We start from the raw sequence: 14,258 nt of genomic DNA on the forward strand, positions 1-14,258 counted from the left end.
TTAATGCCATACTGTGTAATATTCTTGACAGTCAATAACTCCATGGAGATAAGCAGGTGGTGCACCCTCCAGAAATCTTGCACCTTCCAAAAATTCTGTATATTTTGATATATGGTTCCACTAAAAATAATACCTGCAGTCAGTTTATTATTATTATTATCATTTAGTTTGATACGTATAGCTCATTTAACCATGAACTAGTTAAAGGTACACTATGTAACTTTTTGATTGGGGGTCCATGAGCTGCTTGTTTCTATGGATATGTCATTGCTCTGCCTGGAATGTTCCACAGTATGACATTAAACAGCTCTGCTTTACATTTATTCAATTACAGGTGGTTTTATTGCTCAAAAATCTGCATGTAAAACATGAATTCTGACTGTGAGTGGGATTGCCTCTCCACAGATCTGACCTGTAACTTTGTCTGGTTTGGTGTTCGTGAAGATAAAAAGGTTTAATGCTATACTGTGAGACAAAGAAATAACATCACCATGGAGAAAAGTATTTGATGGGCCCTGCACCAGAAAAGTTACAAAGTGCACTCTTAACATGTAATGGGATAAGGCAACTTTCCTCATCTCTTGCCTTTTGCTCATTACTGTCCATTACAGAGTTTTATACCACCATTCTTGCCAATAGAAAACCACAGAAACTGACAATTTGAAGCTACTTAGAATCTGTATTGTCTCCTTAATATGAACAAGATTTTCCCCAGATTAAACATTATGCTGCAGTATGGGTCTTATCTCCTCCAGTGGACATTTATGGATAATGGGATTACACTTCTCCGCTCATTGCACACAATTGCACATGTTTGAAATATCTGCTGGAATTCACCATGATCCGAGCGAAGATGAACAACTGAGAGACAAGAAATTCCAGTTTACGAACACATGTTTTAGAGTCCAGACTCGTGGCTATGCTGTTCCACCATATAGTTTCAGACGTGTGCAGTCACTTGGAAAATACATGTAGCTGTTGCATCATGATTTACATATTCTATTTTCAGACTGGGATTACTCGTTTAGAAGAAATTACAGCAGATTAAGACCATTCCCACAAGACAAAAGAACGCTTGGTTTGATTGAATAATAGATTCTTGCACACAAATTGGCTTTAAATGTGGTCAAGTAGGGTTGAGCAGTAATACAGTATGACAGTATCCCACGGTATCAAAAAGTAGCAGCAGTATTCGTTTTATTATCGTCATTAAAAAATCTGCAGCACTTAAGGACCTGATATAATATTATAATTTATTGATACCTAAATTTGTTTGCTCAGCACAAATGAATGTGTGGTTGCATTTTCAATTTAATACTATCACGATTTAAAACTAATAGAGTCTAAAATGTTTCCTTAACTGCGTGGGGAGATGATGTTCGATTAGTTTCGTTTCGTTGTCACGTGACGCTCATAAGGGAGACCAAGACAAGACAGCAAGTCCAGCCGCAAACGAGTTGGTCCCAAAAAAAACAACTAGTACTTCAGCAATTTGTCAGCATTTTGGCTTCAGGCACACATTTGTTTACGTTTTACAAAAACAAAACTTAAACCCACATTGCTCATTTCCGTAAACTATAAACTAGCACTGATAAAAACAGCTCTTTCCTTGTGTGCTGATGTGGTTCAGCTTCTGTCGGACTAAATGACACGACTCAGTAGATTATGAGTGTTCTTTCTGTGACAGAGGATGTGCTGCTGACAGTGAGTCTGTTCTGTGTGTATGGCGTTGGAGATGGTTCATGTGAAACTTTTCAGAGATTATAAATCTGCAGGTCACGCACATAGACCGTACAGCAATGCGGCGTTGTAGTTTACCAAAGTCATACTAAAATATTTTGGTAAAACAGTACCATATAACCTGGTAAAATCCTGAGAAAGTTTAACAGTATCAAAATTTGGATACCGCCCAACCCTATGGTCAAGACTAAAAATGAATACTCTACAGCTAAGTTAGTTAGATCATATTTGTTCTTAAAGTTATGTAACTTTTCTGATAATTTCATCATTTATATGTGGACTCATAGACGCTTTGCCCTGAATGTTCCACAGTATGGCATTTAATAGGTCTAACTTGCTTTAAAAAAGGCATGGTCATCAAAATCATGCATTCTTATTGTGAGTTTGGTCTCGTCTCCACAGATCCAGCCCGTAACTTTCCAGGCAAAGCAGCCACTCCACTAGAAAATAGTGGACCTTTAAGAGTGGACCTTTGAGAGGAGTTGTCCCATCTGTAGAATAGCTTGTAGTAAACCTGATTCTTTTAACATGTTTGTCAAAAATGTAAAGTCTCTAAACCATAGTGAAATTTATTGTGACAAGCACTTTTGGATGCAAAGTTTTTCCACCCGCTGTAAAGTAAAATATATTTCTTGTTAAACCCCTCTACTCTCTGGATAATTAGTGCAATGATCTAAAAAGAATATATTAAGCTTTCAGATAACTTATAGCTGCAAAAGCCTTGATTCAGCTAATAATTTCAGCCTTGATTATTTCCACATGATTTCCTCTGAGAGCTAGTATTTTCATAGTAGGAAGTCCTTAAATACACCCGATCCCTGCCGTGCTTTTCATCCATTAACATATTAGTATTTTCTCCTCGTAACATTATTTCATTCTCGTGCTGTGACCTTGAATTGGGAGAGAGAGAAATCGTGCCACAACCTCCGCCCCCAGTTTTTATCAGCCTCAACTGTCTGTGACTCAAGCGAGAGGAGGGTCCCAGCGCGGATCATTCCACTGTTGCATCATGGGTACAGAGGAATCGTGACCGGATTATTAAGATGGAGGAGTTGCACAGAGAAGATTTCAGAGTTGCAATTTGATAAGAGACTATTATGCAGTTAGGGGAAGGCAGATTCTTAACAGGTAGACAGTAAAAGTAGTACTGTGTGGTATAGGTGAAATTAGGGTCATTTTTGCACTTTTTTGTTATGGCATGGAGTTTTGTGTATATGGGTCCACTCTGATACACAATGAGTACACAGCACAAAGTGGAGTGCTAAAATTGACTCTCACAGCATCAACTTTAACATTTTCTGGACTTGGCAGAATTATCAAATCTTAAAGGTTGTAATTATATAGAACAGAAATCTCATCTCATCTTTAATAGAAAATTCTTGTTGTGTCTGAAGTTCAGATATAAATTAGATTCTTGGGATAGTTTATCAGTTCATATTTCAGCCTTCAGTCAAATGTTGTTGACAATGTACACTTTGAGCACAGTTTTCTATGGCTTTCAAAATGTTTAGGCTACTTATTGACTACATTGACTAAGTTTTGTGTTATAATATCCTATTCATTAAGTTAACTCAAGAAGGTATACAACAGTAAGGGAACAAATCATATAGTTTTTTTTATCAGATCATTAAAAAGATAGCACATAAACCCATGATAAAGAACTTTAATGCCACCGCGAAACAAACCTCATTCATAATTCATAATCATACTGTCCTATCTGACAAGTGACGGCTGAGCTCTACTCTGTTCAAAATTATATTAGATCTGTCCCTGAAAGAGAAACAAATTAAAATACCTTTGTTGTTTGTTGAGAAGTTTAATAGGAATGGCTGATGGGAATAATTTTGGGAGGCAGTCTTCAATATACTGAAAGGCAGTGTATGTTGTTCTCTATATTCAGATCATCAAAGATATTATTGTAGGATTTGTTTAAGTGCTCATATTATGCCATTTCCTGATCTATGTTATAATGTTATTTTCTCATTAAAAATACCTGGAGTTTGGTTTCATTTATTCATTCATTCATACATGTTTAATACAAAAACCATGCATATTTAGAGTTTTTCTCTCTAACAGAAAACACTCTGCTCCACCTTTTGATGTAAGTAAGTTTTTTATTTATGTAGCACTTTTCACAGACATTTTGTCTCAAAGACGCTTTACAGAGCATTATTCAGTCACTCCACAACTGGTGGTGGTAAACTACTATTGTAGCCACAGCTGCCCTGGGGCAGACTGACAGAAGCATGGCTGCCATGCCAATTGGTGCCATCGGTCCCTCTGACCACCACCATCACTCACACACACACCACTTTCATACTAGGCAATGTGGATGAAGTGTCTTGCCTAAGGACACAACAACAGTTTTTGCCACCGGTGCCCCTTAGAAGCTAGGCCCTGCTTAGCTTCTGAGATCTGACAGGATCAGGCTTTGACAATTGTAATCCAGTGTAATACAAGTCCAGTGTAATACTGTACTCCACTGTGTTTTTATACTTCAACCCTGGAAATGCCTGGAAATACCTCTTCTCAAGTAGAAGGTAGCTGTTAACTTGAAAACTACCACTACATCACTCAAACATGTGTGAATGAAACAAAACACAACTCCAGGTCTGTTTTGTTTACGAGGTAACAGAATTGTAATTTAATGGCTTAAAGCTCATAAAAGTCAAATTTGCGTAATATAGAACCTTTCATTTGATTATGTGCTTGTTTTTTTATATTTTGTAGTTAGATGAAACTGATGTCTCAACTTATACTTTTTTAAAACTTTCAATCAACATCTCATGTTGTGACAATATACTAACACTTTAAAGTCCATGGAAGGTTATTGTTCAAGTACATGTTTAGTCCATTTGAGTGTCTGCATTTTATCAGTGTGCTGCTTTGAGCTCATTCTCTGTCTTCTGTCCTGTCTCTCTCTCTCCCTCCCTCCCTCTGTCTGTCTGTCTCTCCCTCTCTCTCTACCTCCCTGTCTCCCTCCCTCTGTCTCCTCCATCGTCCTTGTCTCTGTATCTGTGCATGTGGATGTGCTGTCTGCTCGCACCACCAGCCCCTCAGCGAAAGGCTAAGTTTGTGGAGAGCCCCCGAATCCCCCCCTCAAAGCCAGACTCCCCTCCTCCTCCTCCTCACCCCTACAGCCACAGCCCAGACCTGCACCTGGTCTACTGCACAGGTAAGTCTGCTTTGGCCAATCACAGACCACGCTTACTGTCTCTGTGCATATCTGTGTGAAGAAATGTTATTGTATTTATTTGCAGATTGCACTGAGGTTAGGAGAGATGTTCTTGAGGAGTGATGAATGATTAGGATTTCTCATGTCAGGTTACTGTTTGTTTTTATGTAACTGTTGACTCAAACTGGTATTGCAATAGTACATTATATATTGAAAAACATGGCAGGCCATAATTACAATAGACTCAATGAAAGAGACCATACTACAAAGTCCAGTCAGTTGTTTTTTTTTTGTTTTTGTTTTTTTCTTCAAATATTTGTATTAATTTTCAGACAAAATGTTTACATCAACAATTGACCACATTAACATAGGTCAACATATAAAAAAAAGAAAACCATGCCAATTCACACACTCACACACACACATATTCACGAACAATGCTTGCACAATACAATTTATTAGTCGCAGGTAAATCAAAGATCCATATTCAGTGAAGATATAAATTTTAAAAAGGGAAAATGGGTAAAAAAGAGAGAAAAAATACAAAATAAATAAATAAATATATACATACACATCATTCCTATTTTTTAGATATATTCAAATAAGGTTCCCATAATTTCACAAAAACGTTTAGTTTTGCCTTTGCTGTTAATGTCAATCTTTCAAGGCCAATACATTCTGAAAGTTCCTGTTTTCTTGAAGGGGCTTCAATATCTTTCCATTTCAAGACGATGGCTCTTCTGGCATGTAATAGTCCAAAGTCCAGTAATTTTGCTTGTTTTTTTGTTTGTAATAAACCTGGATATCTGGATATATTCCCAATATACACAGTTTTGCACACATAGGAATATTTACAGTAACTATTTCTGTCAAACGTTTAATAATCTCTTTCCAAATAATTTGAATTACCAAGCTTTCCTAAAGACAATGTATGAGAGTTCCTTTATAATTCCCACATTTAGTACAAGTGTCAGGAATATTACTGGAGATATGGTGGAGGATTTCAGGAGTGATTATAAACCCTTGAGTAGTCTAAGTCTTGTATTAACTGTTTGTTTTGTGCTCTTAAACATGCTTCACTCCAATCCTCTTCCATTATGTCTTCGTGCAGGTCACTCTTCTAGGCGTTTCATATGTCTGATGATGATTTTTAGAATGAAAGATGAGCAGGTTGTAAAATTTTGACAGTAAACCTTTCCCTTTCTGGTGTTTTACAGTGGTTTCTTCAATTGTTGATAACCAATCTGTTTTAATTCTCATTGCTATAGGACTGTACTGCGTGCACAAATGACTTAATCAGATTTTGTCAGTACTGCGTTTTTGTTTATAGTCCATTTTTCTGGACAGTGGACTGCATCAGGGCCAGCGTGACATCCAATCTGCTCTTTGCCCAAGTATTTCCTCAAGTCAGAACACACTGCAGAGGTCATTAGAGAAATCTCCTCTCCTCCTCTCCTTCCCATCTCTCTTCCTTCACTCTCTCTGCCCTCGTCCATGTCGTATCTCCCCCTTTCTCTCCATCCTCGCCTTCCTCTCCCCTTTTCTCTCTTCATTCTTCTTTCTCTCTCTCCTCTCTCATTCTTCCCTCTCTTCCAACTCTCCCTCATCTCCTCCCTCCCTTCTTTCCTTTCTTCTCTCTCCTCTCTTTTAATCCTGTCCTCCTCGTGCTTGTTTAGCCCTGTGTGCACACTTCACTGTTGACTTCTCACTTGTACAGTGTAATCCTGCACACTGCAGATCTGCCTAACCCTGTGCCCTCCTCCAATATCCGTCCCTCCGGAGCTTGGGTCACCCCAGGACAGATAGCGCTGCTGAGATTCAGTATCGTCCCTCTCATCTCTCCCCACCTTTTCCTCTGGTCACCGGGAAATGGACGGTTTAGCTTCCTGACCTGTTTTCGCTCCGCTGGACAAATCTGTGCGGAGGAGTCTGAGATGTTTTAAAATGCCAGGATCTAGGAGGACAGAGAAAGTGGCGTCTTGGACTTAAACCATTAGAAAGAAAATGGCTGAAGTTTTGCAGGATGTCAACATATGCCAACCTTTTCTGCTCGGACTGTGTGCGATGGGAGTTATAGGTAATCTCTGTGGGTTTTTAGCCAGTTCTGCTTTTAGCCCCAGTTTGAACTAGATACCCAGATACGAATACTAAACTAATCTAATGCTAAAACTAGTACTGAAACTGGATTCTCATTTATAGCAATGTAGAAGAGGGGCAAATAAAAATACATTTGTTGTTGCAATCATGTCTTTGAAACCTAGCAACACGTCGCCTGCAAGATTTGGTCATGTGGAGTTTAAATCTGTATTGACTACTGAGCTTTTTCCTATCAAAATTAAATAAGAAACTTTAGTATCCTGACAACATTAATCCGTTCAAATTAAAGTAATGCTTTTTTACAACCTCAATCCCATTTTTTGTGTAATATAAAATAATGTGTATGTACCGTATTTTCCAGACTATTGAGCGGACCTGAATATAAGCCACATCAACTAAAGTTGAGCAAAATTTTTAAATTTTACATATATTGGCCGCACCTGAATACAAACCACAGGTGTCCACATCTTCAAGAACGTTTTCAAGTTCAGGTCATCTGCTTTTATCGCCTCTGAAAGTAATTTTTTTGCATTGAGTCAGTTCGTCATGCTGCCGTCACCAAAATCTTACCACTGATGTCGAGCTCACGTGCAGCAGCTCGATTTATTTCTTCAACAGCCACATCAACTGCTGTTAACTTAAAAGCTGCATCATCTGCATTTATTCGTGTATTTTCCATGAGGAGGGTTTGTGCATGAAGCGCAAAATAACTATTCAAAACACAATCAAACTAGCACCTTCCTCTGCGCATCACCCAAGTCTCTACTGTGTATGTCTCCTGCAGATAAAGTCTCTGTCCTGTCTGTGTCATGTCAGTGTCTTGGAGGATTTCAGCAGATTTCAGATTCTCTCGGGGGCGGGGCTAGGTGTATCGATCAGGTATGAGTGGATGTCCAGCTACTGAAGTTTGAGACGTTTCTTCTCGCATTTACACACATGGGTAAGACGTATCCCTCTCACTAATGTTCATTTAGCATCATAACTTATTTTATCACATGATGATAAACTATTTGAGTGCACTGATGATATAGCTCGTGTAGCAACTTCAAGTTAACTCTAGATCCCTGTGTGAACCGCATAGACAGTGGCGCTTTCTGCACTCACATTCTCACTGTTGCCAGACCATAGACTATATATATATGAATGGACAATGTGCCAAACAAATAATCTGTCCATATGTTTTGTTTTATTAGCCACATAGTTCAAAGTGTGAGAAAAAAGTAGCGGCTTATAGTCCAGAAATTACGGTATATTTTTGAATTGCTGAAATATCTGTATCACACACACACAAACACACACACACCAGGAACTACAATACTGCTAATTATGTATATATTATTTCACAAAATCAACTTGTTTTATTGTATAGTAATAGTAATAATAGTAGTAATTTGCCCGACTATCTAGTTAGAGTATAAACTTGCATCCCTGTCTACCATTTCTAGATTGCATTTCTTTACTTCTCCCATTGCAGTGGTCATGTTTTGGTGAAATAGACGATACGCTGTGAGTGAGGATGAGCTGAAAAGAGGTCCTCACTGTAGCCACAATTCAGGTTTGAAGCAGTAATCTCCACTGTTGTAGAAACTAGGATGTAGTAGATTAGAAACTAGAAGGTTTGATGCAATAACAGTTTCTAGATGAAGCACTGAAGATGGTGGTTTTGGAGCAGGCTGTGTCCTTATAGCAGGTGGACAGATGGAGAACTCTTAACTGGAGTTCACTGGTAACAGCAGGGCACTGGCTTAAATGTGTGATCTCACGCCAGTCCGTGTTGCAGGGCCAATGACACTTTCACTTATATAAGGTACATGGCCTCAGAAATATATCCATAGGTTTCAGAAAGATGAAAAATAAAGACCATTACCATAAAAACTGGCATTTCAAAACTAAATATTGTATCTTCAGAATAGTCCCTAAATCGTTACCTCAACTAGGAAGCTGAAACCCATATATAGGATTGTTTAATTTATTGCAAAAACTCTGTGTATTTAAAGTCATAATGTAGATTTCACTCCAAACCAGAGTTCTGCACAGGTCCATTTTTGGAGACCCGCACCTGCCCGGACCCATTAACATTCCAACTGTTACCCGCCAGTGCCCGTGACAAATCGCACCCAAATTAAAAGTATTTCTAACTGAAGCATGCATCAGAATATGAATTGAAAAGTTACGACTTCAAGAATTACGATCACGTAATGAAACTTTTACGCTTTGTTCATTACGAATACAAATTCACAGACGTGACTTGACTGTCATCACTTCACAGGCTTTATTTACTGAGCAGAAGAAACGTTGATTGAGATGCCGGACTTTTGCACCACACACGCCACAGACTGAACCGTTACTAAACAGGACTAAACAGGACTAACCCAGGACTAACCTAGGACTGATTCCAGGACTGAACCAGGAAGACTAAACCAGGACTAAACCAGGACTAAACCAGGACTAAACCAGGACTAAATCATGACTAAACCAGGACTAAACCAGGACTAAGCCAGGACTAAACCATGAATAAACCATGAATAAACTAGGAATAAACCAGGACTAAACCAGAACTCACTGTTGGGACGGGCTCGGAGGTGCGCCCCCGTTGACCATCGGGTGAATGCGGGAGAAAGGACCGGCATAGAGCTCCACACCCCACAGAGCTAAGCGTAACCATTGCCCGATCGCGCTTTGTGGACACCCTGCTCTGCGGGCTTGGGGTTCTCTCTCTCTTACGTCCAAGATTACTCCTGGCTTAGTCATGATGTAGTCCTGGTTTAGACCTGGTGTAGTCCTGGTTTAGTCCTGATGTAGTCCTGGTTTAGTCCTGGTTTAGTCCTGGTTTAGACCTGGTTTAGTCCTGGTTTAGTCCTTATCCATCCGAGTGTAATAAGTACCCGCCTGTAAAATTCCAGAACGTTAAAACTCGCCCGTTTCAGCAAATCTGTGCCCTTGGGCACTTGACCCGGTGCAGGACTCCAACCACTATTGTTGTTTCTTTCATTCTGAGACCTGCATCAGCGATATTGATCCGTCACGAATAACTTAAAGCGATGTGATGTTTATTGAGGTACATTTAATCTGTGAAGTGTGTTGTTTATATGTTGGCTGGTGTCTTTGACTTTTACATGTGCCTTTATGGGAGTCTTGTTAGAATAAAAATATGTCCTTATAAAACTGAGTTGAGAAATATTAGTCATACTTCACAAGTTTAAAATATGACTTTGGAACCAAGAGTTTTTCACTTTTTTGAAATCTATCTTGAACAGGGCTGTGCATTTTAATTTTAATTGTGACACTCAAGATTCTGTTTGTATAAATTGTCAGTGATTACTTTTTTAATTAAGAGGTCCACAGCCGATCATCTATCAGGAAAAGCTTGAATTTAATTTTGACTTTCGAGGAAGAAATTTGAAAATTTATATTGTTGTGTTAATTAAAAAGCTAAAAGTTCAGGAAATAAATATTGAAAGCCATTCTATTTGTTTTTAATGAGACAAAATAAAAGTGAATACAAATTTTGGATTAATCAAGGCAAGAAAAAAAATGTATGTGTTTGTTTTTTTTTTTCATTTTTTTTTTTTCATATCACCCAGTGCTGTTCTTGATGACTGCTGCAGCTTGTGACAATTATTTTCCTTTTTTTGTTAAAGTTATAACCTGATCAATTTCTTTAGACTTAGACAAAATGTATTGATCCCCAAGGAAAATTATTTGGACCCAGTAGCTCACACATCACAATATAATATAATAACAAAGAGAAAAAATATATATGGTAATAATAAATTCAAAATAAGTAACAAAAATTGCAAGAGACTCATGTCAATAAGGCAGAATTATATAAATGTATATGTACAAGTAAAAATAAAAGCTAGAAAGATATAGTAATACAAATATATTTCAGTTATACACACAAGAGGTTGTAAGGATTTCCTTTGTGTATATATCTAACCTCAGCATATTTTGTTATAAAAATTCTCCAAAATAGCTAGTCTGTTGTTTTGTATCCTCAGTACAGGTGTTCACTCTGTACCTTCGTCTCACCTGTGTCCCTAAAAATAGACTCAGCTACACCCCCCTCCCCTGTCTCCTCCCCCTCTCCCATCCCACCTGGTCCAGTCCCATCCCGTGCCCCCTGCCTGCTCCACACATGCTCTCTCTCTCTCTCTCTCTCTCTCTCTCTGTCTCCCCTCACATTTCTCTCTCTCTCTGTCTCTCTCTGCCCTCTCCTCTCTGTCTCCCCCTCTCCTCTTTTTCTCTTTCCAATCTCCTCTCATTCTCTCTCTCCTTCTCCTGTCCCTCACTCCTTCTCCTCTCTCCTCACTCCTTCTCCTCCCCCTCACTCCTTCTCCTTTTCCTCTCCTCCTCTCCCCCTCTCCTCTCCCTTAACCCCCTCCTCTTCTCCCTCTCTCTTCCTCTCTATCTCCCCCTCTCCTTTTCCCCTCTCTCCCTCTTCTCTTCTCCTCTCCCTCTCTCCACCTCTCTCTCTCCCTTTCTCTAGCCCTCTCCCACTCTCCCTCTCTCCATCCTCTCCCCCTCTCCCTCTCTCCCCCTATCCTCTCTCCCTCTCCCTATCCTCAACCCCTCTCCTCCTCTCCCTCTCTCTCCCCTTTGCCTTTCCTCTCCCCCATTCTCTCTCTCTCTCTCCTCTCTCCACCTCTCCCTCTCTCTCTCTCCTCCTCTTCCTCTCTCTCCCCCTCTTCTCTCCTCCTCTCTCTCTCCCTTCACATGGGGCCAGATGCAGCGAGCACCCAAACACATTCCTACCAAATAGAGATAGTTGCCATAGTAACCATCAGTCTGCTGCTCCTCGGCTCAGCAATCCATTGGTGAGGACTAGATGCATTTGGTAATATGATTTCATTCATATTCAAATAGGATCATTACACGGTGTATGGTGTTATGTGAAGTCCCACTTGTGGTGGATGCAAAGGCGTGCCCGCCGCTGTCGTGTGTAGATTTCAAAATGACGAGATGCGATGCTTGAGTGGCTTCTATAAGAGGATCTATAAGTTATGGGCTTAATCTGTATTTAAGGCGCAAGCAAGGAAATGAAATGGATATGTCTGCATGTGTCAAATTAATGCAAACGCTGCGGAAAGAGTGTTTGGTAAATGTCTGGTTGAAGTTAAAGGTGCACTGCGCAACTTTTCTGGTGGAGGTTCGTTAACTACTTGTCTCCATAGAGATGTTATTACTTTATCTGGAACGTTCCATGGTATGACATTAAATATCTATTTGGAATTTTTTTCATTACAGGCGTTTCTATTGCTCATAAACGTTACAATTCCTTCTGTGAATAGGGGCAGCTCTCCACAGATCTGAATTGTAATGTAGCGTAGTGCTGTTTCCTGCTTGTCTCCTTTGTGATAGATAAGTATTATTTAATCTGTGAAACTAATCTAGACAAAGCAGTTACATTTCCATATTTTTCTTCTCATGCTGTATAGTGTACCCTGATTCATCAGCCAGTTTCACTTCATGGAAACAGTCTGACCTCGCAGCATTAGAATTCATTCAGTCGATGCAATAAAGAAGGTCAATAGCGTCTTTCCCCTTGATAAAATTCACCAAACATTCTCTTTGTTCCGGCTTTAAGTCCTCGATCTCGGGAATCGTTGCCAACACAGAATGTATGTCTTCATCTACATAAATCTCAACCGCTTTGTTTGCTGTTGTGTTGTACCACAAAAGGGACACAGACAGGAACTTGAGTTTGACGTCATGGCTTCACAGCTCTTCTCTGATTGGCCGGTGCGCAGTCTACAACTTCCGGGGTTCTTGCAAACCGTCTAGTGTATTCTGATCCCTGACCTAGTCGCTGGAGAGAAATGAAATTGAGCGGAGGCACTAGGTGGTAGTATAGTGGCACAACCAATTTCTTATTCATTGGGGGTTATGTGTAATTTACAGGATTGATTTAATCTTTGCAGGGCCTATATTATGCTATTTTCAGATCTATGTTATAATGTTTCCTGTCACAAACATACCTGGAGTTTTTTGGGTTTTTAACACACATCCTGCATATTTAGGCTGAGTTCTTCTCTTAACCCAAAAACACACTATTCCAACTTGTGCTGTCATGTGGTAATACAGGAAGTGCTCCACTGTGTTTTTAAACTCCACACATCTTCACTAGAATCATTTGGATGATTTCAACCCTGTCTCTACTGAACAAAAGGTAAAAGGTAGCTGTTAACTTGAAATTTACTGCTTCATGACATCACAAGGTTGAACAGAGCATTTATACAATTCCAGGTATGTTTTTGATGAGGTAACAACATTCTAACTTGGTTTAAAGCTCCCAAGAGTCAATTTTGTGTAATATAGGAGCTGTTATTAGTGTAGCAAACATCTTCTGTCTATCCACCAAATTCATTATTCATTATTCAGATCCAATGGGAAACACAATTGTTGATTTACATTAAAATCTTGAGTGGTATTTATGCATTTTGACATAATCTCCTCTAAATTAGCATCATAATATAATCCATCAAACTCCTCTTTGTTTTTAAAGTCCATACACCTTCACCTGACTTGACTTGTGCTGGTTATTTCAGTGCATACATGGCTCTCAGCAGTTTAACTTTCACACTGCTGGCTGCTCTTATTTCTAGCTCTATGCAAACAACTACTACATAAGCAGTCCTAGTGCCCTCTAGTGGGATTTCCTATGTATTTTCTATGCTTTGAGGTATTTCCAAGACTCACTGTTACATGAAGTCTAAGTCATCCAAAGTAGTAGAAAACCAGAATAATGCATAATACATGACCTTTAGAAAGAGTTGGATTGCGTATTTTTAGCTCAAGGCAGTGACTGTGACAGATTCTTCAGATTAGAAATACCACATCAAAGCAATCCTGACAAACTACTTCACTCGCCCAACCGCTCCAGTGAAAAACAACAAACAAAATCACCCAGATACGTGCTTTGAGGTGTGGAAAGAATCTGATTTACAAAGGTGGACGATGTTGAAAGAGAGATAGGGAAGAACTAGTGAAAGGAATGTAGATAAACAGTGATGGTCTCTGATCTCCATTGCAGCAGGGTTGACTAATCAGCGCTAATGCATGCACTGCTTACTACGAGCGGTCTGTCAGCTGGACGTGCCCGCTGCCCTCATGTCCAGACACAAGGACAGACCTGGCAACATTCACAATCTGGCAACACAGAGGCAAATAGGGATGGTGGGCTTGCATGCAGTTAGCTGTTTAGTACAATACAAAGTTAAGCAAGTGAAAACAAACTAGAAACCTC

At 39.5% G+C, this 14,258-nt stretch overlaps 1 protein-coding gene across 1 annotated transcript in view; it reads left to right on the plus strand.

The window, feature by feature from the left end:
- The window catches only part of tanc2b (tetratricopeptide repeat, ankyrin repeat and coiled-coil containing 2b), a 271,242-nt gene that overhangs the window by 162,237 nt on the left and 94,747 nt on the right, over positions 1–14,258 (plus strand). The window contains exon 6 of the mRNA XM_055150162.1: positions 4,793–4,915. Coding sequence (XP_055006137.1) covers positions 4,793–4,915 — 123 coding nt within the window. The remainder of the gene's footprint in view (positions 1–4,792; positions 4,916–14,258) is intronic.

The sequence above is a fragment of the Boleophthalmus pectinirostris genome, unplaced genomic scaffold (genome assembly GCF_026225935.1).
Source record: "Boleophthalmus pectinirostris isolate CB_2022bp ecotype Guang Dong unplaced genomic scaffold, ASM2622593v1 HiC_scaffold_14, whole genome shotgun sequence".
NCBI classification, from domain to species: domain Eukaryota; kingdom Metazoa; phylum Chordata; class Actinopteri; order Gobiiformes; family Gobiidae; genus Boleophthalmus; species Boleophthalmus pectinirostris.